This window comes from Argiope bruennichi, chromosome 8 (assembly GCF_947563725.1).
Source record: "Argiope bruennichi chromosome 8, qqArgBrue1.1, whole genome shotgun sequence".
Lineage (NCBI taxonomy): Eukaryota > Metazoa > Arthropoda > Arachnida > Araneae > Araneidae > Argiope > Argiope bruennichi.
In genome coordinates this window covers 44,437,032-44,464,776 of record NC_079158.1, presented here as the reverse complement: position 1 = coordinate 44,464,776, position 27,745 = coordinate 44,437,032, and the positions used below count along the sequence as shown (strand labels likewise).

At 25.8% G+C, this 27,745-nt stretch overlaps 2 protein-coding genes across 3 annotated transcripts; one reads left to right on the top strand and one right to left on the bottom strand.

The window, feature by feature from the left end:
- On the top strand, positions 1-12,605 carry LOC129980847 (malate dehydrogenase, mitochondrial-like). The gene is made up of 8 exons (XM_056091273.1): positions 1-162; positions 1,698-1,892; positions 5,561-5,728; positions 7,557-7,682; positions 8,707-8,883; positions 9,719-9,769; positions 9,930-10,031; positions 12,328-12,605. Exons 1-8 carry the CDS (start codon positions 94-96, stop codon positions 12,454-12,456), a joined length of 1,017 nt encoding a protein of 338 aa, XP_055947248.1. The 5' UTR covers positions 1-93; the 3' UTR covers positions 12,457-12,605.
- On the bottom strand, positions 12,595-27,745 carry LOC129980846 (serine/threonine-protein kinase NLK-like). 2 transcript variants are annotated; one of them, XR_008785258.1, is made up of 11 exons: positions 27,314-27,745; positions 23,911-24,040; positions 22,680-22,735; positions 22,357-22,463; positions 21,337-21,422; positions 20,102-20,311; positions 18,389-18,577; positions 17,315-17,513; positions 16,737-16,833; positions 14,507-15,249; positions 12,595-14,474 (listed from the first exon to the last, which is right to left on the bottom strand). XR_008785258.1 is itself a non-coding variant. In XM_056091272.1 (10 exons), exons 1-10 carry the CDS (start codon positions 27,487-27,489, stop codon positions 15,195-15,197), a joined length of 1,305 nt encoding a protein of 434 aa, XP_055947247.1. In that variant the 5' UTR covers positions 27,490-27,745; the 3' UTR covers positions 12,595-15,194. The 2 variants fall into 2 exon arrangements, 1 of the variants encoding a protein (XP_055947247.1); XM_056091272.1 differs by having other exon boundaries at positions 12,595-15,249.

Here is a 27,745-nt window from a genome sequence, read left to right as displayed (position 1 = left end):
GGAAGGTGTCATTGTGGCAACACTCGCTTCGTCCTACTTGCACCTTGAAAATCTGGTAGTTCTGATATCGGCTAGTTTCTGTTAAAAATTAAAATGTTTTCAACAATGTCTAAAGTTTCTGCAGGAAGAGTTATTCTGAGGAATTTCTCTTCAACAGCAAAGGTTAGATTTTAAAAAATACATATGTTGATTATGTGATCTTTGGACGGGAGGCCGGTCTTGCGTGGCTTCCCGGTATTTATTTCATAAGTTCTATATTTAAAAATATTTCCGTTTTGACAAGTTATTATAATCTGAAATATAAATATTCATAGTTGAAAATTGAATAAAAAATAGCTTTTATAGATTGCAACGTATATATCTAACTGGAAAATTTCAGATTTAGTTTTGAAAAATGTTGAATATTATCAAGATATTATGTATATAAACTCTGCTAGTGTATGATGCTATAGCTTTTTTCTTATGGTTTTTTGCTTTGCATTTTTTTGAAAAAAAAAAAATCATTGATATTTTTTATTAAATAAATTATTGAAAATGGAAGAGATTTACTTTAAATATGTATCTGGTGAAAAAATTACATTGTGTGTTTTGCGTAGATTTCGCTTTTTAACTATAAAAACTTCTTTCATATGTGCATTTGTGCAAGATTTTGTTAAAACTTGATGGATATGAAGACATTTAGCCAACTGCTTCTGATTTTTATTTTAAAGATTAATTAATTGAAATAACAGTTTTTGTTAATTCATGTGTTAATGGAAAGATTAATATTTAATAATAATATTTAAATTCACAATCAGGTCTTAGGAAGTTGGAATGAAAAATGTTAATTCACAAAATTTGTTATAACTTCTATATAGAGAGTTCTTATGAAATAGTGTGTTAAATGGCATTAAAATATTGCTAAAGTTGCATATATTTTAATTACTTTTCAAACAATTCAAATGAGATCAGATGCAATATATAATTATAAATGAAAAAATTGAAACATAAGAATTTTTTAATAACTATTTTTTTATAAATTACAAATTTATATATTTTAAATTAAATTAGTAATACTAAATTTAAAATATTTAATTTGATAGTTAGTGACATAATAGTTTTTATTGAGAGGATGGAGCATTTTCTAATTTTGATAAAGTGTTTAATTTAGATTTATATCTGAAAATTTATTCATTACTTAACCTTTAAAAGATAAATTTTTTGCAGTTTTCTTAGCAGTAATTTGTTTTGATTTCAAAATTTTCATGTCTGAAAAAAAAAAAAATTTTTTTTTAAAGTAACAGGATTATCTTTTAGTGACTTGTAATAAAGTATTAATATTTATCTATTGCATGTTAATTTTATATCAATGACACCAGTTTCATCGTTTATTAGAGTTATTATAAAGATTATAATATATGATTGGTTTTTGTCTGACTTCATGAAATGATTAACGCCTCAACTTTTCCTCAGATAGAAGGAAATTAAATAAATGACTCAGCTATTTCAGATCTAAATATGAAGAATAGAAAAAGCTAATTCAGTAATTTAAATGGTTGAAAACTGATAAAACTATATGAAAAATAACTAAATTGTAATAAGTTTTTTGTTTAGTTTATTTTTTCCTTTCTTTTTAATTTTAAATCTTGTTAATTACTGTTATCTTTGATTATGGTTTCTTTTCCTTTTTTTAAATGTTGTGTATCTTGTTTTTTCAGAGGCAGGCTAAAGTAGCTGTTCTTGGTGCAAGTGGTGGCATTGGTCAGCCTATGTCCTTACTCATCAAACAAAGTCCTCTAGTTTCTCACCTTTCTTTATATGATATTGCCCACACTCCTGGTGTGGCAGCAGATTTAAGTCACATCAATACTGGCGCTGCAGTTACTGGACATATGGGACCAGAGCAATTAGAAGTATCTATTATACTTTTGGAATTTTATTAACTTTAACTTATGGATATTTCTATACTATGACAGCAAATTTTTTTTCTGTCTCTATACGAAATATGATATAATAAATTATAATATATTTCCAAACATTCACCCTTATGTCAAAGTGTAGGTTAGATAAAAGAAAGAGTTCCAAAAATTCCTTTTTTTTTTTTTTTTAATCTTATTCAGACTATTTAAAAACTTTTTTAATCACTGTTTGAAGCCTGCATAGTATATTTTGATTTATTATTATATAAACCAGTATATGCAAAATATTTTTAGGCTTGATATTAGAATAAGAAAAGGGATTCATTTAGCTTAAGGTATGTTTCAAATTTTTAAGGACACCATATAAAAACATAAAATTGGAATAATTTTTACCTAATATCTGTAAAAACTTCTTTGAAAAACATGAAAAATTAAATATAATAAAAAAATCTAAAATAATTAAATAAATATCAATGGTAATAAAAGAAGAAAATAGAAAAAAATGCCAAATTTGTGTTTCAAATTTTTAGGGACAGCTAGATGAGATGGTATATAAATTCAAGTTAAATCTTTATTATTGCTCATTTTCATTTACTACCAGTTGTTTTAATAACTTAAAAAGCTTATATTGAAAAGGTCCACATTAGTACTTAATTTTTTGCCGAAGAAATATGGCTAAAGGTAATTGGTTATCAGATCTTGAAAAAGGCCAAATAAAAGCTTAATACAATGAAAAAAAGTCTTTGAGAAATATTGCAGCCCTCATAAAATGTTCAAAACGTGCTGTGGAAAATTATGTGAAGCAGTTAAATGGGAAATCAACTGCCATTCAAAAGCGAGGACCTAAGCCAAAGCTCGATTCATGTACCCGCAAGAGAATTATTTAAAAATGTGTAAATGGAAAATCATCGGTACGAAAAGTAACAAAAGAATTGAAACTGGGATGTTCTTACACCACTGTTTTGAGGTCAATCAAGAGCAATAAAAACATGAAATATGCAAAAAAGGCTTGCAAACCACCACTTGCCAAACAACACAAATTACAACGTTTATCCTGGGCAAAGGAATACATGCATTTCAAAGATGAGTGGATAGAAATCATGTTCAGCGACAAGAAGAAGTTTAATCTAGATGGGCCAGACGGTTGGAGATATTACTGGCATGATCTAAGAAAAGAACCAGAGATTTTCTCCAAAAGGCAAATGGGCGGTGGATCTGTTATGATTTGGGGAGCTTTTAGCTTCAATGGTACATGCGAACTGGCATTTGTGAATGATAGAATGGATTCTGATATATACCAAAACATGTTACAAACACTTTTACTTAATGCAGGACCTGAAATATGTGGTCCAAATTGGACTTTTCAACAGGATAATGTATCTATCCACAGCTCAAAATCAACAAAAAAGTGGTTTAGAGATAACAATGTGAAAGTTATGGATTGGCTAGCTAGAAGCCCCGATCTAAACCCCATAGATTTTCAAAGGGGTCTTTTGGCAAGAACAGTTTATGAAGGAGGGTGCCAATTTGATTCGAAAATGCAACTTCAACAAGCAATAATGGATGCTTGGTATTCTCTGGTTCCAACACCTCTTCAGAACCTAATATATTCCATGCCAAACAGAATATATGATGTCATCAGAAAAAATGTTGCTAATATTGAACGGTAAAAAGTTTAATTTGAAATTTTGAAGCTTTTAATTCCACTGTCCCTAAAAATTTGAAACACAAAATTTGTGCTACTCTTTTGTTTAGTTATTTCAAAGTTGAAATTTATTTGTTTAATCTAAATTATCTTACAATATTTATTTTTGTTATTTATCTAACTTGTTTCAGAAATAAATGTCAAATATTTATTATTTATGCTTTTATTTTCATTTTTACTGGTGTCCCTAAAAATTTGAAACACACCTTATTAGATAAATTTAATTTGATTAATTAATTTAGTTAATTAATAATTAAGTAACAAATCAAGACACATCATTTTGTCTGAGATAAAGAACTGAAGCATCTAAGTTTCTGACTTACTAAAAAAATTTGTCAGAACTTATGCCAATCTACATAATTTCATACTAAGATTGATAAATTTGGTGGGAAGCATACTTCCCACAGCCCTAGAAAGGGTTAATTGTACTCTATATGACAAATACATAATTAAGATTCAGTTTTTTTTTTAAATCTAACATTTTGGTAAATCAAATTATTTCTTATTTGATTATTGAATTTTTTTTCCATCTAGACTAGATAATTGAGACTACTGTATTTTTAAAAAAAGAAAAAGAAAATAATAATCTATCTTTATTATTTAGTTTTCAGTCTAATCATCTATCTGCATTATTCGTATTAGAGTGATATTCCATGTTTAGTAAAAATCTCCTAAGGAGAATTTTTCAAAAACTAAATTTTTTAATAATTAATGTTTTTTAAATAGAAATTACAGATAAGTGAAAAAAAAAAAAAATACAGCAAAAAAAAAAAAAAAAAATTGAATTGTTTCAATAACAATTGCACCATTAGTTTCTCTGTATGTTCTTGTAGCTTATCGATAGGATCTCTAATCTACCTATAAGTAGATTTGTTTCCCTGTTGTATTATTTTATTCCATATTTGATGGCTAGGTTTAGTGTTGATTAGAGAAGATTAAGAAGAAATAACCACATTGAAAGGAAAAAAAATTCCATCTCTAAATTATTTGGAATGAGATAAATTTTCCTGTTTCTTTTCCAAATCCCATTTTAAATGGACAATTTTGATTTCTTTTGGCCTGTAATCTGAGCATTACAAAGCCATTTTCATCTTTTTCTATAGAAATGAAGTTTGACGAATGAATTTTGGTTATGTTACACGATAATTTTGAATGGCTAGAACACATTATATATATATTTGATGTTAGGAATTTTTTTTTTTTTTTTTACTATACATCTTGTTTTAAAATTAAGTACATTAAAACAATTTGTTAAGTTATAAAATCTGTAAAGCAATAAAAAAGAAAATAATTTAATTAAAATAATTTTCGAGTAATAAACTAAATTTTTATCTGTAATTATTCATGTTTTTATGAATTGTTTGCATATTTTTGAGCCATTATAAAGCATTTAAAACATAATATAATAGTATTTAAAAAATTTCCTTTGGAAATTTACTTTGCCATTAAAAATTTTTCATATGAAAAAAAAAAAAAAATGTTTAGTCTTTAATTATAAAGTAGAAAACTTATTCTAATTCAAAATGTGACACTCAAATCACATTTTGGCATGCTTAATCCTATATTGATATTTTTGACAGTCATTTAATAGAGGGGAAATTTAGTTTATTATTAAGATATTACTTGGTAAAATAAAATCTAAATAACTGCAATTTTAACTTTCTTATACATGAAATATACAAAGAAAATATTGTGATCATTAAGAATTTGAACTTGAGATTTTTAAACCTTTTTAAATCAGAAAAGTACATTTTAAAAATTATGCATATGTGTTTATCAGCAATTATTCTATAATTAAGTTTTTGGATAAAACATATATTTTATTGTTATTGACTTCTCATTTAGATTTGGCAAGTTTTTGTTGGCTCTTGCTAATACCTTAATTTTTTATAACTGTTAACAGATGAAAAAAAATTCCATTGAAGATTTGTTAAATCATTTTAATATATTTTTCCAGGCTTGCTTAACTAAATGTGATGTTGTTGTGATTCCTGCCGGTGTGCCTCGTAAACCAGGTATGACAAGAGATGATTTGTTTAACACAAATGCATCTATTGTTCGAGATCTGGCTGCTGCTTGTGCAAAATATTGCCCCAAAGCTATGATTTGCATCATATCTAACCCAGTAAGTTTTTAAAATCTTTTTTATTATTTCCTTGATTTTGATAAATTTGTTTTTTGGGATTACCACATATTTCATTTTGCATTTCTTTTATTCTAATTGGGAGTTCATTGATTACTAATGGTCAAACTTTGATTTTTGAATTGAAAATTCAAAATTTTGTTGCATCTTATTAGATTGAAAGTAGCCAAAATAAATATTTAATGTGCTCAAAGTGTTTGGGTACATCAAATAAGTGTTAATTACTGAAGTAAAATGACCTTATAATGGAAAGCCTGCCATCCATGTCACAAAATTGATGTCAAATTACTTGTCTGTTCTTATAGAAAATTGTTTATTTTATGCATTTAAGCTTGCATTTAACAGAATATTCACTTTTACTATGTATAGAAGTCTAATGCGCATAACCTTATGTTAATATACTGTGGAAATTTAGAGATTGGAAATTACTTCCTCTAGTATTTTTCTCATTTGACCATTGTTCAAAATTATGCGGTCAGTTGCAAAATTGTTCTCCAATTCTGTATAACCAAATATAATTCCTATGTTATATATTTCCACTCTCTCTGATATGACAAATTTTTGCACCAACACAGATTTTAATATTTTTGGAATTGAATTTTATTATTTGTGAGATCAATTAATTTTCTTTTGTGTAATAATTTTACTGTATTTTTAACATTTCAAGCACTTTTTGTATAAATTTATTTTATTGTTCAATTAATTGTATTTATTTTACTTGTCAGTGTTTATGTTTAATGCAATTCATTATTTTATGTAATTCAGATTTTGTTTGTTCTTAGGCCTTTGTCATGTTTATACTCTGCATAAGAACCATTTATGAGAATATTTTAAGCTAAAAAGATAATAAATAAAATGAAAAGTAAATAATAATAATAACATTCTGTGAAGATGATTGCTTAGCTGCAATTCTTTAGGTTTTGGATTTTATTTGTGTTAAGCAATTTCTAATAGAACTATCTATTGGCAAAAAATATTACAATTTAATTTATCTAAATATTTAGTTGGTGTAAGAGAGAGACGTCATTTCATTGAAGAATATAGATTTCTGTGCTCTTTAGTGTTGTAGATGAAGAAGCATTGGTTAGTTATTTGAGTATTGGAGTGGTTTAAGTTCTTGATTAAAAAAAAAAAAAAGAAAGGAAGAAAATATTTCTTGACTGATTTTTGGTATGAGTATCAGATATCAGTTATAATATTTGATTGAATTATAGAGTTTCTTGATGCATCAAAGGGTATTAATAACTATGTTCTGTTCTGGATAATTTGAATTCTTTTCTTGTTGATGGAAGCAGTAAGTCTTTAAATTAGTGCTGTATATATTAAGATAGGTTGAGGATTTTGTTTGAAAATGGATTATTTACTAGTGAGAGGTTTAAAAATCTATCAATTTTAGGATGTAAAGCAACATATTGATTTTACTTTAGATTTATTCTTTTATATGTTGAATATTTGTTGGCATGTTATCTTATTATTTATAATGAAGCCAGGGTAAATTATTTGTAGGTAATTTATTACTGATAAATTATTAATTATTATGTGAGACAGAATGTTGAAGTTTCTGTGTTCAAAACAATTTGCCACTGAGTTAAATTGTTAACTTAAGTATCTTCACATTGGGATGTCAATGTAACTATATCAGTTGATTATCTCCTCGACATTTTGTCATTTCTGTTATTAAAGAACAACATTAAAAAAAAATCACATTAAAATTTTTATTTGACTTATGCTATCAAGGTAATGGGGAAAATATAATTTTTACATTGTATTTATAGATAAAAATTGAAAGTATAATTTACCTTTTTTATAGGTAAATTCAACTGTACCCATTGCCTCTGAAGTATTCAAGAAGCATAATGTATATGATCCCAAGAGGATATTTGGTGTCACCACATTAGATGTTGTTCGAGCTAATGCCTTCATCGCTGAGGCAAAGGTAAAGAAATTGAATATTACTTTATAATCAACTTATTTTATTTTTGCTTTAAAAAAAATGGGTTTAATTGGAATTTTGAAATTTAAAATTTTATTACTGTTTTAAAATGTACTAATTAAATTATCATAAGCAACAGCTCTAAATGGTTATATATGAAATTTTATGATGAATGATTTTTATATTAATATTTTTTTTGAGAGTTCAGTTTTTATTTTTATCTTTAATTGATTGAGAATATTAGAATTATGTAATTATATAATTTGTATCCGTCTGTTGATATGCTTGAATTAGTGATTTTCAATTTTTAGTTTCACTAATTTGATGTATAATTCCAGTTTTTGAATCAAAGAAATAAATTTGTATGATTACTAAGATTAAAGAGGGATATTAGGAAAATAGAATATTAAAGAGAAATTACATAATGTATTTATGCTAAGAAAAAAATTATTCTAGGTGTCTTTAATTGAATATTTACAGAATTTTTCCAGTTAATTTCTAATTTGTAGTGTCTTTTTCTGTTAATTAATTTTTTTAAAAAATGATTTTAGTAAAGAAGTTTCCAGAAAGGAATACTCTTTACAAAATCATTCAAAAGTGTAGAAGAGATTTTCCTGTTTTTCTAATTGATTATTGACTATTTCTTGAAACTAAAGATCTCTTTTCAAACTATTATTTATTTGTGATTAAAATGTGGAGTATTTTTTCAGGAAGTGAAATTTAAAGTTTCAATAAAATTTAAAAATAATATTTAAATTATTTTTGTATAAATACTAATTTATAAAAAAATTTAAATTACACTTTTCTTTTTTCTTTTCCAATTTAAAGAGAACTAAGTACTTTGTACAAACTGGTATAAAACTAGCTGTTAATTTGATCTGAATATGAATTCTTAAATTATTTTTCTTAAAGTAATTACATTTTCTTTCTGTTAGATGAAAGAATATATACAATTTTTAACTGATTAAAAATATCCTTGTCAATATTTGTTTGATGAATGTGTTTTTCCCCTTGTTTCTATTCTTAGGGACTAGATCCAACTGAAGTTAACTGCCCAGTTATTGGAGGACATGCTGGAATTACAATCATCCCCTTAATTTCTCAGTGCAAGCCATCTGTGTCATTTGATGCTGATAAATTAGATGCTATGACCAAAAGAATCCAAGAAGCTGGCACTGAAGTTGTTAAAGCTAAAGCAGGAGCTGTAAGTTTGCGTATTCTCATGCATTCAGATATGTTTGGATCATGATGTTAAAAGGTTTTAAAACTATTATGAGGCTTGATATTTAATGAATTTCTTTGTATACAAAGAAATTTGGAGAAATTTTTTTGAGAAATTTCTTCATCAGTGTTGAACAAAAAGTTAAATCTTAAATTTATTAATTTTCCTCCTAATTTGATAAACTTTTTGTGTAAAAAGTCTTATGTCTCAAAATATGTAAAAAGAAAGAAGAAGAAAAAAAAAAAAAAAAAGCTCAGCTTTAATTTCAATACTGAAATTATATTATTTCAATACTGAAAAATGGTTTATAATAATTGTTTGAGTTAACAATGTTATTTAACTGAAAGAAAAAAAAAATTGACTTAGATTTCAAAAGTTTCCATTTAACAACAACCAAAAAATTAATAACATTAAAATGTCAAATTTTATTAAATGCTCATATATTTGGCACATTTTGAATTTCTTGCTTTGTAGTTCATTCAATTTATTCAAAATAAAATTTTTTCTTTGTACAAATATAAACTACATTTAGTACTGATTCAAATTTTTATCTTTTAATTATTTAAAAAATGAGAAATTTTAGTATCCTCTTTGTGAATGATTTAAAAATATTATTTAATACTCATTTGAGTAAAAAGTTGAAATTATGCTATAATCTAAATATATTATTGTAATGAAATTCCTCAGTCAATTCTGTAGGTACTATTTTGAGCTGTCAGTAAAATTTAAATTGATTTACTTTTCAAAACATTTAATTGTACTAAATTTATGATTATATTTGAATTTTATTTATTAATCTTTTCTATCATCTTTCCAGGGTTCTGCTACACTTTCCATGGCGTATGCTGGGGCAAGATTTACATTTTCTGTAAGCATTTAATAAATTTTCTGGTATTTCTTTTTATAATTTCATTTACCTGATATATATATTTCAATATATTATATAGCAGAAACAAGAACAGTCTGATTATTTTAGAATATTATATACATCTTGAAACACATATTTTTACATTAACTTTCCTTTGTAGTTATTGAATGCCATGAAAGGAAAAAGTGGAGTAATTGAATGTGCATACGTCAAATCCAATGAAACAGAAGCATCATATTTTTCTACACCTTTGCACTTAGGGGTAAGCTAAACAGTTTTGAACTTTTAAATTACTGTTGAGAATCGAATTAAATATCTGAAATATTTTGATTGAAGAAAGCAATATATTATAAAAGATCCCGTCTTAATACATTGTATAGCTGTAAATATTTTTCTTTACATTTACTGTAATATTGTTAAACTATTTATTCATATATATTGTTGTTTAATATTAATTCCATAAGAGTACATTCTCTTTTAATATATTAAATACCTTGTTAGTCACCAATGGGTGACACTGAGTGTTCTTTTCTGGCAACATCAATGACTGACTTAGTATTTATTATTAGTAGTATTATTCTTTACTGGATATTCTTGACAAATTGAAACAATAATAAATACAATTTATAATATAAAGACTGACTAAAATGACCCTCTCAATAAGCCTGTTGCAGTTTTGGTACGTTTGACAATTTCATGCAAAATTAGTCATAAACTAGTTGAACTTCTGTTTTCATATATTTAAAAATAATTCAAGCAGTGTAGCAATTCAGTCTATCATTCTTAAAATAATGGCAAAATGCATTTTGGAAAAAAGTTTGGGCTAATGCTGCATAAGGATTATATTGGTTTCAAAAAATTTGTTTCTTTTAGTATTAGCTATGCAGGGATGTGCGTGTGTATGTGTATGATGTTTCATATAACCATTTTTAAAAACTAGTTAAAAATAACTAGGCAATTTGAGATTCTTTAATTTTAAACTCCGAAAAGGTAAAGGTTTTTAAAGGATGAAAATAATCTAAAACATTTTATTAAGATTCTGAAAGAAGTATTAAGAAATACTCCCAACTGACATTACATAATTCTCAAATTCAAATCTGGTAATTGCAGAAAACTTTGGTTTGCAACAATGAATGCTAGTTTTTCAAAATGTATAATCATGCTTTAATATTAAATTATCTATATGTGAATGATTATCTGTATATAAAGATTTGTGAAAATCTCCCTTTTGATTTACCTGTTTCATGTGAAATAAGCCAAATAGATCAGCAAATCTTAAAACCTCATTTACTACCTTTAATGTAATGTTCTTGTAAGTGTTACCATTTAAGTAATGTATAGTCTTGAAAAGAAACAATGATTTATTTCAATCTGAAGGAACTGTTGGAAGATTGTAAATGAGACAAAAATTAAGAAAAAGTAGTGAATTTTTTAAAGTTAAATTTAAGTAGTTTATAAAAAAAAATTGGAAAGCAGAATTTTAATACCAGCAGATTAGCTGTTTAATATAAATCTTCACGCATTCCTCAACATTTCTAGGATGGCAAATCTATTATATCTTTACTATCATTTTTTACATGCATGCTATTAATTTTGTAAACTAATTGTATTATTGAATATATTTTCTTAAATTTCGTAATGTGAATTAAAAATATCTGTACAGTTTTCATTTACAAAGGTAATCAGGCTGTACAATAATGGTGAGTGTATTAGACAACTGAATTGGTAAGAAAAACAGTAAAAACCTGATTTTTTTTAATTAATCAGTTTTATTACTATAGATTTAAATACTGAGTGTAAGACCACAGTACTTATCAGCTTTCCTTCATATTTTATTTAATTTTCTTGAATTGTGTATCATGTACTAGTTTTGTTCTCATTGAAAATAATTTTTTAATTCTGCATAGTGAGATATACAAAGCCCGTTATTCAGCTTAAGAAATAATATGAATACGACTTGCTCTGTTGGATTAACCTGTAAAAGACCATTTTTTTTTGGTCATGGTATATTAAAATACTTTTAGGATTGAGATTGACTTAAGAAAAAAAGATTCATTAAGCTTGTTAGATAAATTTAATTTGATTAATTAATAAGTAACAAATAATTTTGTGTGAGGTAAGAAACTGAAGAATCTAGGAAATGGTCTTATTGAAAAATTCCTAACTTATACCAACCTACATAATTTTATTCAAAGATTGAGTTTGGTGGCAAGCATATTTCCGACTAACCTAGAAAGAGTTAATGATGACGCCGTACATTTAATAAATTTCAGATTTCTGTATTATTAGATGCTTTTTGATTTAGAAAGAAACTTATATACTACTCAAATTAGATTCCTGCATGGTATGATGCTACCATCTGAACTTGGAATTAAATCATGTCGAAAGCTTTTCATTTGTTTAATCATATGAATAACTGAGCATTTAAAATAAATTATGAATTTCATTATTTGTTTCAGAAAAGTAGGACTTAATATCTATAAAATTTATACTGTTTATAACATTTGCAATTAAAAAAATGCTTTAAAGTAGATATCTAATGTTATATTTTATTTCAGCCCAATGGAGTGGAAAAGAATTTAGGTTTAGGAAAACTCTCAGCATATGAAAAAGACTTGGTTGAGAAGGCTATCCCTGAGCTGAAAGGCAACATTAAGAAGGGAGAAGAATTTGCACACAAGGCCTGATCTCCTTTTTATTAAAAAATGAGAATAACATCTTCTATGGTAAATAAGTCTACTTAGAGGAGTTGTGTACATAATCGGTTCAATATATGTCAACCTGGAAATCAATGTACTTTGAACATAGTGAAATAAATAAAACCATTTCAAATTTAGCTTTATTAAAATGTTTACACCACAAGTACATAACTAAAAATTTGAGACAAAAGCTAGAATGTCAGATTCACATGACACTAATTCCCTGAAGAAGTTTGAGCTAATCTACTTTAATATAAAAAGATACATATTCAGTTTTTGAAGTAATGCCACTACAGTTTAAATAAATAAGTGGCACACAGTAACACTAAGGAAAACCACAAGAAAACTAATACATCATGGGACAGCACTGAAACATATATGGATTACGTATAACACAAAATAGTTTGGAATATGTGAAAGGAATAAAAATTATTCCTAAAATTGGCAAAGGATTTGAAACCATACATAAAAGGAAAACGGCTTTCCTTAGCTATACATTAAAAAATACCACAGATTCAATTAAAGACTGAGCAGAATGACTTCTTATGGATAGTTTAAATTCAGTTAAATTACATGAATACTATTATCACAAAAGGTCCAGTTATAAATAAAATATAAAAGTTCATAGCAGTACTTGTATTCCAGTATATTGAGGTATTAACATATTTACAGAAACACTTCTTAACAAATTATTTACAAAAGTTTCTTGGCTTGGTGGCAGTGATGTTTTTACACATGAATTATGGGTAATAGTTTTATGCTAAGCTTAATAGTGCAGTACATGACTGAATGGCAAAAAGCATGAAGAGATATTAATGCAAATTATTTTTTTCTGATTAGAATTCGAAGGATATTTTGTAAAAAATATAAAATGAAATACAACATATTAAAACTGATTATGTTTTACTATGCAAAAACCTTGTGGGTTTGCATATATATAAAAAATAATCAGCAGAGCATCAAAAACCCAGAAAATTTACAACTATGTTCAGTACAAATTATCTAAACATTATGCATTTTTGTTGATGGTTTCTTTCACATGAATTAGAACAATACAGACACTCTTCAAAATAAATTTAACTAAATATACTATTGTTAAACTGAATTCTGCACCAGAAATATTTTAAATTTTGGATACATTGAAATTTTATTTTAGATTTTTAATGCTCTACTTACTATTCATTAACAGATTAAAAGAATAAGTAGTTGTCAATGAAGTTATCACTGCAGCTTAAAATAAGATATTAGTAGGACAGTCAATTTACTATAACATTTTCTGAATTTTGAAAAATATATCAGCTGCTTTCTTTAAATTATTAAAGCATAATTAACTAATCAACCAACCAAAGTCTTATAATAATGATTATACATTTTCCAGGATTCATATACCTAAAAATAAATATTAAAAGTACTTTTATATTTCAAAGGCCATCTGACACAATGTGCGCATGTATGTTTGAGGTTATAATGGAGATTGTTAAGAGCTATTATGTTGTAACAAGATAATATTTTATAAACATTTAGCAGTTTCACACAAGAAAATTGTAAACTCAATATTCTATACAAAAGCACACTTTATGGGATTCTTTTTAATTACATAAATAATAAAATGATTTTAATTTAAACAATTTTTTCAGGTTTTGTTGAGATTAAAAAAGCTCAAAATGCAATTTTTTAAAATTCAGTAGCAAGAAATAACTGGGAAATAATTATTGAAATACACTACAGCAACAACTTTGATTGCATACTCTTCTATCACTAATTCCGTTTATGCAAATTCAACAAGCTAATTTTAAAGCAAACAAACAATAAAAACATTGCTTTTTTTGTGCTTGATATAATTATTGATCATCAACAATGCAAAAACATTAACAAAATCATGCTGTAGCAACAAAGAAAATGTACCACATTTCAAAAATAAAAACATTTAAAGCAAATAAAATTAAATGTCACACTTTCACAAGTTCAGTGTCTTATCACATAGCATTAAATATCAATACTGCACCCTTATAGGCCAATGGTGCTTTCAGAAGAGAACCTTATAGGCCAATGGTGCTTTCAGAAGAGAAACAGAATTCATAATTACCTAGTAATTTATATTGCATAAATATATCTTTATACCATTAATGTACTTATTTAACAACAAATCAATTGATGTAAGCCACAATTGTTTTGCATTTGAAGGCATGTAAAATGAATATTACAGTCTATTTATAAAAATAATTCTTATCTCCTTAAATTCTGAACTGTCATATAGTTAAAATTCCACAGTCAAACACAGGTGATTAATGAATAAAGATAAGTCTAGGTGAACATATCTACAAACACACCCTTATAAGGCTATACAAGGCCATAGAGCAATCATAACATTGCAAGAGATACATTTTTGTTTAAAAAAATGTCATGTGGCAGTTGGAAATTGTTCATATAGGTGCTCAAATGGAACCATTTAAGGAAAGACGTTACTAAACAAGAGTTTTGGTTTCAACACACAATACCAGATCATACACAAATAAGCAATTATACTTATTCTAAGAATTACCAGGGTGCATCATATTTCCTGCCTCTAGCCACAAAATATAAATTAAAACAGATTTAATGTGGAAGTAAACATAAGTGAACACAATATCTTGCATTACCACCTAGAATTCATTCATCCTAGAACATTGCATCACAGTAGTATTGAATGAAAATTTTCATTTGGCTTATTCTTTAGTTAAAAACAATTATTCCCACTGATGAGGAGAAGGTGGTAATTCAGATGGATGAGCAACAGTTGAGCTGAAAGAATCAGATAAGCAAAATAAATACCCATAATACATCAAAATAATTTTTTTTAAATATACCCTACAGATTTACTAGTGCTAAATTATTTTCAATATTTTTCATGATGCAACTTGTTTTTAACAAATTATTAACTAAGTGGCTAAACCATCAATATGATATAATTGCTAAAGCCTATTGCATTTTAATATTCTTCTATTTGTATAACATTATTTATATAAAGATTTCGTTCTTACTATGCTATGTTTGCTTGTGTTTTACAAGGTTCTTTATGTGTGTGTCTATGGGTTATATTTTGAGATAAAATTATCATATGATCTAACACAGGCTATTATTTTACTTATAAATCATGACTCAAGTTTATATTCTAAAAATAAGATACAAATTATTCTAAACTTAATATACTTCATTAAATCAAAATGCCAATACTATTTATTAAAATAAAATTTTCTGCATATACTTTAGTTTGCAAAATCTCTTCAATAAGCATGTCATGAATAAGTTGGTTTAATCCACCATTGACAATAATTTCATCCTTGGGGGGGGGGAGCACCCCCTCCCCAACCGATTAGTTCCTTCTTTATGCATTGTTCGAATGCTTTGAATTATTTTTATAGCTGCTCTATGTATTTATATCCTTCAAAAGATCTTAAGGGAAGAAAATATTTTTAAGACTAATTTTAGATTTGCAGCCAAAATGGGCTTCATGGTGTCCCTTTGATTAAAAAATCATAACATCAGAGATGTATTTCATAAATTTGTCCATAAAATGCCAGGTATTGTATTCAATTAGAAAGCCTGATTTCAAACTTTACCCATAGCATACGAGTAAATATAAAATTCTACATGATAGCTCTGAATCTAATTCCCAATTTAAAAAAAGAGAACCTACTCTTCATTGCATAATGAATAATTTTATAAGAGTTATATCTTTTAAATAGAATTTTGCAACTTAATACTTTCATATGGGAATTGATATTTTACAAACAAGAGATAAAATTGAACAAACTTAAGAAAATCTGAACTTTTATTTCAGAAAAATGATAGAATTTAAGAATAAAATTATCGATTTTACTTAGACAGGGGGAGGGGGGAGAAGCTTAAAGCAGAATTGAGGGGAGATGGCAAACAAAATAACATCGGAAAAGAATAACAGTATTTTCAGATTAGATATCAAATGTTAAACTGTGTTTTATTTTAAATCTTCTGTACTTGAAAAAATATGAAGGGGGAGGGGACATTAAAATTTTTTTTTAAAAAAATTATTATTTGTGAACAAATTATGTCAAATATTATGGCATACACAAATTGATACTATTTACAAGTTTCGGGGGGGGGCATAAGAATATGTTGTAAAAAGACAGAAATGTACAGACATGAATATATAAATAATAATGATAATGCTATCACTTTTATTAAAGGCCATATGATATGAAATAAAAATTCAAATTCTAAAATTTGTTTCAAAATACGTTTTTATTTACCTAGTAAAGCTGGTAAAGGCTGCTGATTGTGGATTGATGCATAATGGAACTCGTCGAGATCTTCGACAATGTTCATGTATAAAAGTGTGCAACTCCGCTAAATGATAAAACATATTTTAATATTATCTAATAGTATTAACATATTTAATGATAACAATATATAATAAATTTAATGGTTTCTTTTAATATACAATGAAGCTTTGCTAAACAAACAAAATTCATTCCTGAATCTTACTTGTAATGTGAAATACTTGTTAAGTGAAATTTTTTTTTTCCCATAGAAATCTATGTAAAATAGGACTTTTCATAACAAAATTGTAAAAAGACACCTTTAAGATGCTTTATTCTTTTAAATCCATAACTGTTGGTTGAAAGAACACAAATTTATAACATCAGAAAATTATTGATTAAATTTCATCTAATATTTCAAGCTCCAACATTAAAACTTCCATTAAATTATACATTAAATTGAAATAGTTTATACATTAAATCCATCATACATTAAATTGAGAAAGTTTTGCCTTGTATGAGATAATTATGCAAAATAAGTGAAAATTAAAGATGAAGCTCATTTTTACCTTTGACTTGATTAACAGATACAAGATTTCTTTCGAATGAGTCATCAAACCGCTGATGAGCCACAGGTTCAAAATCATCAGTGTAGAGACGGCCGGCAGCGGTGGTTAGACAACAACTGCACATACAAGAATGGTATCTAAGTCTTCCTTCATCAAGATAAGCATGACTCAGAGCCTCTTGAGCCGTTGTTCTGTTGTCCTACACAGAAAAAAAAATAAAAATCTGATAATCAATAATAAACTATGGGTCCATGCCTTCAGCGAGAGTCAAAGAGTTGTATATTAAGATTATTGAAACATTGACCAGCATTTTTATAAGATTATTTAACATCTGCAAGTGAAATCACAACAGAAAGAAATTAAAAACATTTTCAGATACACACAATGGATTCATTTATGCTTATCACTTATGAATGTTTCATTTTTTTTTTCATCCCAAGTTATTTTCTCAGGATAGAGAAAAGCTTTATTCACAGATAGGGCTAGCATATTATTTGTATAGCTGAAATAGGACTATTTTTATCTTAAAAAATTTAATTTATCACCTCATTTTTAAACTAACATTTCTTGACATCTACATCTTCTGGAGTTCAATATATGAAAAACAGCATGTTTCAAACGTCACTAAAAAAGATGTAGAAACAACCCAGATTGGACAAGAAGCAATTCCTTTTATTTAGTTCAAGTAAAATTCTTTGCTATTTTATCAATTTTAATATTTTCTTATACTACATACACATTTAAAAAAAAGAATTTAAAATCAAATGACAATTATTAAAAATATCTTAATTCTGAGTTCCTTATACTATTTTCTGGTAAAAAGTAAAAACACATACATCTAATATAGCACATGAAATAGAGATAAATATCAATATGAAATATTTATGTATTGCATATTTTTGTATATTAAATGATTTGAAATTATGTTTCTGGTCTTATTTAATTGTTTATAGTTTGAAAATTGGTTATTATAACTAACAGAACTTCAAAGAAAAGATTCCAAAGTTATCAAAACAATATGAAAATTGTCGAATTTTCATATCTGCTCTAGATCAGAAAAAAAGAACAACTTACTGGATTAAACTGAAGCATTCTAGTTAGAAGATGCACAGCTTCAGGTGAAGCATGAGATGATAATAAATATAATTTACACAGTGAAGCCATTTTGTGAGGTCTACTATTGATATGTTTAATAGCACCTTCACATGCATATTTCATATCTGCTCTAGTTGGTGTACCAAGGAGATCAGTAATAAGTTCAAGCTGAAACAAAAGAAAAAAATGACATAACTGTAGCAGAAAATGACAAACAATATTTTATTTTAAATAGAAATAATTAATTTGAATAGTGCTGAGTGATAATTCAAGTAATATGGAAAAAAAAAAAATTATTAAAATTATATTTGTTATCTAAATATATATAAAATAAGTAAAGGATTTTTAAAGGAGTATTTTAAAATTATTTTAAAAAAGAGTAGATACTACACACTAGGAATAAAATACTTGATATCTAGGAATATGAATACCTAAACAAATTTTTACATATAATGCATAATAAAAATTAACTAGTTAACAAATGTTATGCGAAAAATTGATAATGTAAATCACAGTTAAGTTAGGAAAATGATTCCCAATAAATGCAAAACAGCTGACATTCCAGAAATGTTGATAAATTTTACAGATTTTACCATATAAAATATCAATTTTTTTCTAATTAATGTATCAACCAACTATGAAAGTAATAAAAACAGAGGAATGGGAAATATTAATAACTCAATTTTGAGAATAATTACTTTCAATAAATAGAATAATTATATTAGTGTCTTGTTTAGAAATTAAAAAAGAAAAGCTATTTTGAGAATGGCCATATAATTTTGAACCACTGTCAGATGACACTAATTTGGTATTCTGCAACAAAAATTCTAATTATCTAGTTGGATTCAATAAAGTCTAGACTTTGTCACCATTTGATTCTACAATAAGATAATGATAAAACAGACTGTGTTTTAATATTTATTAAATTTTTTTATAAACTAGTAATATTTTTCCAATAGATTTCAGCCAAAACAATATTAGCCAATCTTCCTACATGAAAGATACAAGGTTTTATTTCTTTTAAAAAATCTAATATTACAATAATAATGTACATACAATTTTTCCTCTTGCTTTTAAATTGCAAGATATTTAATAGGTAGACTACATAAAACTTTAAAAATGTTTTCTGCTGATCTAGATGCAAATATAAAAATATTTAATAATAGGCAAATGAGTTGGCAGAAAACGAAATTTTGTAAAAAAGATTTGTTAATTAATATGAATTGTAATATGAATGTAATTCAATGGATATAGTAGAAGAAAAACTGACAATGTAAAATCAGTGGGAAAATGATGTAATTTAAATTTAAGAAAATACTCTAAGAATAAAGAAGGAAATATTTAAATGGACCTACTGACATAAAATTCTATACAGTAATAAGTCACAAGCACACTGTAATAAAAGTATTAGTCAAGAAATATCTATATAAAAGCCATTAAATTATTAAATGGAAAATGAGATGCCTGAATCTCTAATAGCATTTACAAATAAACACTAAAGAAAAGAATGCTAAATAAATTAGAAAAATATCCTGTTCATGAAAGGTTAAGAATAACAATAGTGAAAATAATTCAATTTGGAATTCTCTGTATAAAATAAAACATTTGAATTCATCATAATTGTCCTCATTTTAAAGGAGGAAAATAAAATATCATTCTATGCTTTGATACATATAAATAGCTCCAAATTACCTGTTGAATAGGAGACTGTGCCTGAAATAAGATTCGTCGGCTTAAGAGTTCAGCAAAGATACAACCTACAGACCAGATGTCAACAGCATAAGAATAATGCTTAGCTCCCATCAAAAGTTCTGGAGCTCGATAATACTGCGTAACAACTTCTAGGGTCATGTGCTTTTTGCTGTTCGTTTCTGCAACTCTTGCAAGGCCAAAATCACATATCTGAAAAGGTAAAAAATAGTTTATGGCATAAAAAATAAATAACGGAAAGAATATCTTTAGAATGATATTATAAAAAAAAAATCAAAATTACTGCAGATCCATTTTTCTAGAAATTAAATAACCTTTTTACCATTAATGCTTACCTTGCATTTGATAAAATATGTCAAAAAACTAATGCCAAAAAACATATTTTATACAGCAAAATTAAATTAGTTGGATCCTTTACTGAAGCAATCAGTGAGGGTTTCATTTTGTAACATTAATACAATTTTTATCATCAGAAAACTTTTGATTATCATTTTAACTAAATCTTTATAAATTTCAAACCTAATTAATATAGCGTTGATGAATCGCAGAAAATGATTAAAATTTTATGAACAATTACACATCTCAAATGACATTTAAGAACTTTCTCTTTCACTATATTTTGAGTATCAAATAAAAGATTCAAAATCACAAATGCAACATTATTCAGATAATACAGGATGATAAATATCACAAATATATAAACAGAAAATAGAATTACTTTTAAAAACTTAGCGAAAAAAGTCTAAATAAAGTTACAATTCTTTCTAGAAAATTATTTATTCAAAGTAACTGGATGATTTTCAGCAAAATAACCATGATTTATAGATGATGGATTCTCAAAAATTAATTTAGTGCAATTAGTGAAGAATTTGTTAATTTAGTGTAAAACTATCTTTCTGCATTCCAAAATTATAAATAATAGAAGGAAAACAAAATATGAAAATTCCATATTATCTGTGATTTCAATATTTAAATAGGTTTGAATTGTGTCTCATTGTTGTATCCCTACTTCTTGTTTATGATACAAGAAGTTGTCATAATCAAGTCACTAAACACTTTATTAGAAAAACATGATCAAGCTACATAAACACGTAAGAACTTGTTTCAAGTATAAAAATACTTGCATTACAAACAGGTAAACAATTATTTCACTAAAAAAACTTGTGATAAATAAACATAGTTTAATTAGATGTAATAGAAATAGGAATAAAAATTACCTTTAAGACACAATTGCTGTTAACTAATAAATTTCCAGGTTTAATATCTCGATGCAAAATATTAGAAGAATGAAGATACTTGAGGCCTGTAAATTATGAATTATAGATCATTAACACCCAAATATATATATATATATATGTTTAATCAACAAGTATTTAAATTTCAAGGGACAAATGTGATGAGAAATTTATTACATATATAAATTTTTTATATATTTTCATTCAAATATCTTTGCATTTAATTGAAACAAAACAGCAGATAAATAATAAAAATAACTACAATGCATTCAAGAATAAATATGAATTAATTATCAAATAAGATGATGAATTCATATTTTTTAATTTCTTAATGAATGAAAATTATAAATAACAGCTATGAGATGATTAATGAATACAAAGCAAATAAATGATCAAACAAAATCTTATAACTAAAATATCCATTAAATGATCATTGTAAAATATTTAAAATTTTAATATATTGACAATATGGAAAATTAATTCCAGTAAGTTTGATGAGACATTTTTAAATGAAATGAATCAATTTAATCAATGAAATGCTTGTAATATGATTAGTAACTTTTTTTTAATTCTAAAGATATGAATCCAAGAAACAATTATAACAGTTCAGCAGCACAACTCATTTACAAAGGGAAACAAAAAGGGAAATCATCTAAAATATCTTTTAACAGATGTTTTTAATCATTGAGAAATTTTTAACAATACTTAAAACTGTAAAAACTTTTAAGCAATCAACAATAATATGCCAGCACATACAGCTAATACATTTGTAAAAAGGGTTTAAATATTATTTATCACTTTTTTTTATAACAAACTTTCAAATATAAGCTCATTTATTTAAGGTAAAAGTTATTCAGAATTATATTTGAATTTTATTTCCGATATACAGATTAAAAAGTGTACAAGATATCTGCAAATGAAACAACAATGAAATTAAAAAAAATAAAAACATGCAAGAAAAAGACCACACATATCAAATTACTAAATTGTAATTTTACATACCTCTCAGAATCTGGTACAAAAAAACTTTGATATGGTCTGTACTAAGAGGTTGAGGCGACACAATAATTTTATGCAAATCACTTTGCATAAGTTCTGTAATCACATAACTAATTATACATTAAGGAAACAAATTTCTAATGCATAAAAAACTGCATAATGAAAGTAAAAAAATATTTTTACACACCACATGTCAAATCGGGACCATTTTTTTGTTTGGCACCAGTAACACTGATTCAGATAATTTTAATTCAGTTTTGCATGACACCAATGTGATAATGCCAGGCATATAGTGTTAATACATATAAATTACAGTGAAAGGATACATTTCTTGAAAAGTTTCCAAATTCTGAGGTTGCAGCAAATCGAGAGCAGACAGAACCTATGAAAGAAAGACAAATATATTACAACAAATATATTTAAAATTAAAATATTAACAAACTCAATCAAGTTTTTTGCAATTCCATGTATAAATTCAATAACATTTCCACTCACTAAAATTGTACTCTGAACGAAAGTTTGCATACAAAAATTACACATAATAAAAATTTCATAAACTAACATTTTTACTGCAATATTTGATTGATGCCAAACACTATTATTGAAATTAATTCTGGTTCATTCAGACTAAGTTCATAAAGCACAAATAATGAAAACAGTACTAAGAAATCCAGACATGATAAAAGTCATTGCAAAATAATAAAATAAAGAAATAGTCTTAATTAAATTTCTTAGCCTCTACAGAAAAAAAAGTTAGATATTTATATAAAATCAATTTAGATCTATATAATTTTTTTTTTTACATTAAGTTTAAATTTTCAATTTTATTAGCTTTAATCTTAAACTAAAAGGGTTCTAAACAAAAATGCTTGTAATAAACATGGAAGTTTGAAATAAAGAAGAGCAATATGCTCAATTTCTTTACAATTCAAATAGCTACTACAGCAATTTCTATTAAAAAATGAAACTGATAAATGATTATATCTACAAGAATAATCAAGAAAGTTATCTTAATTTCAGTTTTAATAACTAAGATATAAAAAGTTTTACAAATGATTCATTAAAAAAATTCTCTACATCCAATTTCACTTTTCATATAAAAATAATTATCATGGAAAATATCAGTATATCAATTAGGGAAAAATTAGGAAATGATTATCAAAAGGAAATATAAAATTTTGCTATATTTATATTAGAATTCCTGTCTAAAAATTGCTGTTTTTTATATATTTATTCATCAAAACAGAGATAAAAAACAAAGAAGTAAATTTGATGCTTTTTCTAATATTGAAGAAAAGACCATTCAAATTATTTTTAAATTTTTAATAACATTTTTTTTTTTTTGGAACAGCATTTGTCAAGAAACTAAGAATTAAAAAATTACAATTTCATAAAGTATAAGATGTAGGAGAAAATTTAATTAAAAAAATGAAATAAACACAACTAATAAAGAGATATTTTAAATTAGAATCATTAACACAGATTTGAATTGCTCAAGGCTTTGAAGATTATCATCACTTTATTTACGAATTTCAATAATACAAAAATATGTCTTACATTTTCATGTTTGAAGAAGCAAAGCATCTTTATTTCCCTGTAGACTCGTTTACTAGACACCAAGTTTTGGAAGACGTTTGGCATTTTCTTGAGCGCCACCAGCTTTCCATCACGAGGATCTGTGACAGACCTAGAAATATAATACAAAATGAAATCATTTAATACTCAAGATTATACGAGTGAAGATCATAATATATGCATATTTAGCTTAATATGCATATATATATATAAATTTAATATACTCACATTTAACTTAAAGTGTGAAGGATTCCAGAACAACTGGGATAATCCCAACAATTAATTGATTGCTTAGTTTTTTTACTTATAACTAAATATTACAATTAATATTAATCAACTAGTTTTAATTTAAAAAAACTCCTAATTAGCTTTTGCAATATATAAAATATCTTAACAGAGATGAATTTAAGTTTAGTGTAAAAGATTTATCTGGCCATGCAATGCCAAATGAGTTAGAGTGTGAAAATCAATAAAATATCATTGTAAATATAAGTGATGTCAATTTCATGTGAAAATATAAAACTCTAACATGCTAAAAAGAAAATTCCAAATTCAACAAAAATTAAAGCTTGAAAATTTTCAGAGAGATACATAATTATGGATGCCTATCTATGGACTCAAAAATACTTATAATATTTTATAAACTTTCTGGAAAAATTCATAATCACGAAAAGTTTCATAAATTTTATACAAAATTTCCAAGATTTAAAAATCACTAACTAGAATAATAATTAAAATTTTTAATTCATTCCCAATTTCATGTAAACCATTAAAATTTTCTATAGACAATTATGTGCCAAATACATATTATAGCTCTAGGACCCAAGACCATTTGTCCATAAAGTCATCAACATCTTATTAACAGACTATCAGTTAATTATTTAAATCAAAATACAATTTCATAATTTGATAGAAGCATTTCAATTTTTTCACATTATACACAAATTGAGTTTTCTATCTAGAAAAAATTTCAATAGATTATGCCAATTTAATATATTTTAAAAAAACTTTTCTATTAGAAAAAAAACACGGAACTTTTCCTTCAAATGATAACAAAAGAATGTCAAAGAAAAAAAATTTCAAATAATTTTTCCCAAATGTAAAAATTTATAACAAGTGGATTTGACTAAATTTGAACTTTTCCTCATAAAAGGCAATTTAAAATAAGTTACACATAGCTATCAAAATTTAGTGATAAATTTACAACTAGACAGCTTAGTCTAGTAGCCCACAAATTGAAAGAGGACTCGCAAGCATTTCAATAAAATAAAATTCTATTAGCCAAGTTTTTATAAATGAATTTGTAAAAAAATACAGACAGTACAAATTATAAATATTAATATGATTATGACATAAACAATATATAAAGAAAATATGATTAAATACCATTGTTGATAAATGTGAATATTAATAAGTCATTATAAATTTAAAAAAATAAATTTTTACAAAGTTATAAAAATAAAAAAATGAGCTTTAAGGCATTATTAACATATTAATTTAAAAATGTTACAAAATGCAAAACTAAATTTGTCAGTTTAATAAAACAGATGCCACGTAATATGCATTGTACTTCTACAAGAAATCCTTAATGGATTAAAATATATCCTTATAATAATCACATCTCAAATTTAATGTGCATGCCCTCATCACTCAAACAAACTAATGAGCACCCCTGCCAAAAGAAAATGTAAAGATGAAATTCAATTTATGATTTAAAACACAGGTGATAATTATTTAGCATTCCATCTAATAGCAACAAGTAGTTTGAAAGAATTGATTTACATAACTCCTTTTTGAACTTTCTAACTTGATTTTTTGAACTATAACTCCTGATTGATCCTTTATAAATCCTAATTGAATTTTATTATTAGATTTTTTTTTTTTTTTTACTGTAGGGGTTATATTTTGTTCCTCAATTTTGGTGATCATTTAAAAATGTTCAATAAGTATAGTTATAACTATAAAAAAATATGAATGAAAAATTTTGAAATGATGTAGCTACAGAACAAGATTTATGCTCCAATATTAAAGAACTTTATGTGCAATTTATAGAAATTTAATAACAACACTTACCATAACAGACCAAAATTCTTTTTTATTTACTTATTTTTTACCTATGAACAAATAGTTTATTTTTAACTAATTTTGAAAATGTTAGGCTATGAAGAATTGTCCATGGCTTTTATTATATACTGAATATGGCATTATATATCTAATAAGATTCAGATAAATGACTCAGTCTGATATAGAAACAATGAAACATTTTATTTATGCCCTTTCAGAATTATGCTTTTATTAATGCTTCAGAATGCTTATATTTAATTTTTTTTATCAATAAACTATTTTATTGCTTTTGGAATTAAAAATAATTTTTTGGACTTTACTGAATTCTAAAGCTTATATCCCACATGGCATCCCAGTCTAAAAAATCAGATATTGAAGTTTGATCTTTTCAGTTTAAGAGAAAAAAAGAAATTATGTGCTCTTGTGAAATTATTAAAACACTAGATATTTGTTAAAACAAAACACAGCCTTGAATGAAGACAAATTTAATCATAATATTTAGAAATATATATGTATGTAAATTTACATAAAAATACAATGTTTATAGACACAGTATCAAATTAAGAATTATAAGTAAAATCTTTTTTTTTTTTTTAATCTGAATAAAAAATGATTTATACTCTCCATAACTAGTTTAAACTATAAGGCAATGCTTTTCATAATTTTATTCAAAACTTCACAATTAAATTAATTTAAATATTTAATTTGCAATATTTTGATAATAAAGTTATTATTAAAACATAAGCCGCACATACCAAGAAATTTAAAACAAATTTAAAAAGATTCGATTTTGGTAATTAAAGTACGATGATTTAAATAAAAAAAATATGACAAGACATCAAAGAAAAAAAACAGATGAACTTAATTTAATTATGTTTAGATAAATATTAAAAATTATAATACTGTCATCTATCGATCGGAAAAAGCTTGTTAGTTAGTTATATCAAGATCTATAAAAGTAATTAAAACTTCATATATGACGCGTCAAAAATATATTTAATATATTTAAAGAAAAAAATTACAATAATCAGAACCCATTTGTTTATGTTTCAAAACAAAGAAACGATTGATTAGTTGAATTTTCAATTTTAAATAAACTTTCAATATTTATACGATCCCCCGTATCAAAATTAATTCTCTTGGATTTGGAAAAGTTTACCAACAATATAAAAAATTTTTTTGGCATATACTATGTTAAAAAATTTTCAGTGACACAACTAGCATACAATCAATTAAAAGTGTCCGATAAAGGTTTATGCACCTCGCGATTGAATCATGCTTTGTTCGTAAAACACTGAGGGAACAAAGGAAGTTAACTTACCAAACGACTCCGAAAGTGCCGTAGCCGATCGGTCTGTCGGGTTTTGTATCTTGTGGATTTACGGTAGGATGAAAAAAAGATTGAGCAGGAATGACAGCATGTTGGGGTGAAGAACTTACTGTCGGAAAAGCTCTCATTTGTTGAGAGCTTCGTGTACCCACAAGTGCTTTTAACATTCCTAGGCCGAATTCCAACGAAATTTGGATTTCCTTCAGTCGAAAATATTTTCCGACTGATCATAATACAATTCACAAAATTTTTAACATGGCACACATTTTATAAGACTTCGCGTTAAACAAGATACACCGCGCACAAAACTGAACACAAAGAACAGACAGGAGTCATAACAAAACAAAGCGTTAGCGTGAAGCTCAACGCCCCACTACAGTTAAGACAACATCAACAGTCAACGCTCCGAACATCTGTGAAATG

What these genes read in the sequence shown, in the direction of transcription:
- LOC129980847 (XM_056091273.1), top strand. Translation starts at nt 94, where the DNA reads ATGTTTTCAACAATGTCTAAAGTTTCTGCAGGAAGAGTTATTCTGAGG. An exon ending in TTAAAGCTAAAGCAGGAGCT is followed by an intron (nt 8,884 to 9,718) that starts GTAAGTTTGCGT and finishes TCATCTTTCCAG; the next exon opens with GGTTCTGCTACACTTTCCAT. An exon ending in GGGCAAGATTTACATTTTCT is followed by an intron (nt 9,770 to 9,929) that starts GTAAGCATTTAA and finishes TTTCCTTTGTAG; the next exon opens with TTATTGAATGCCATGAAAGG.
- LOC129980846 (XM_056091272.1), bottom strand. Translation starts at nt 27,489, where the DNA reads ATGTTAAAAGCACTTGTGGGTACACGAAGCTCTCAACAAATGAGAGCT. An exon ending in CACAGTCTCCTATTCAACAG is followed by an intron (nt 18,578 to 20,101) that starts GTAATTTGGAGC and finishes CTTTTGTTTCAG; the next exon opens with CTTGAACTTATTACTGATCT. An exon ending in GCCTTTACCAGCTTTACTAG is followed by an intron (nt 15,250 to 16,736) that starts GTAAATAAAAAC and finishes TGATTCTTTCAG; the next exon opens with CTCAACTGTTGCTCATCCAT.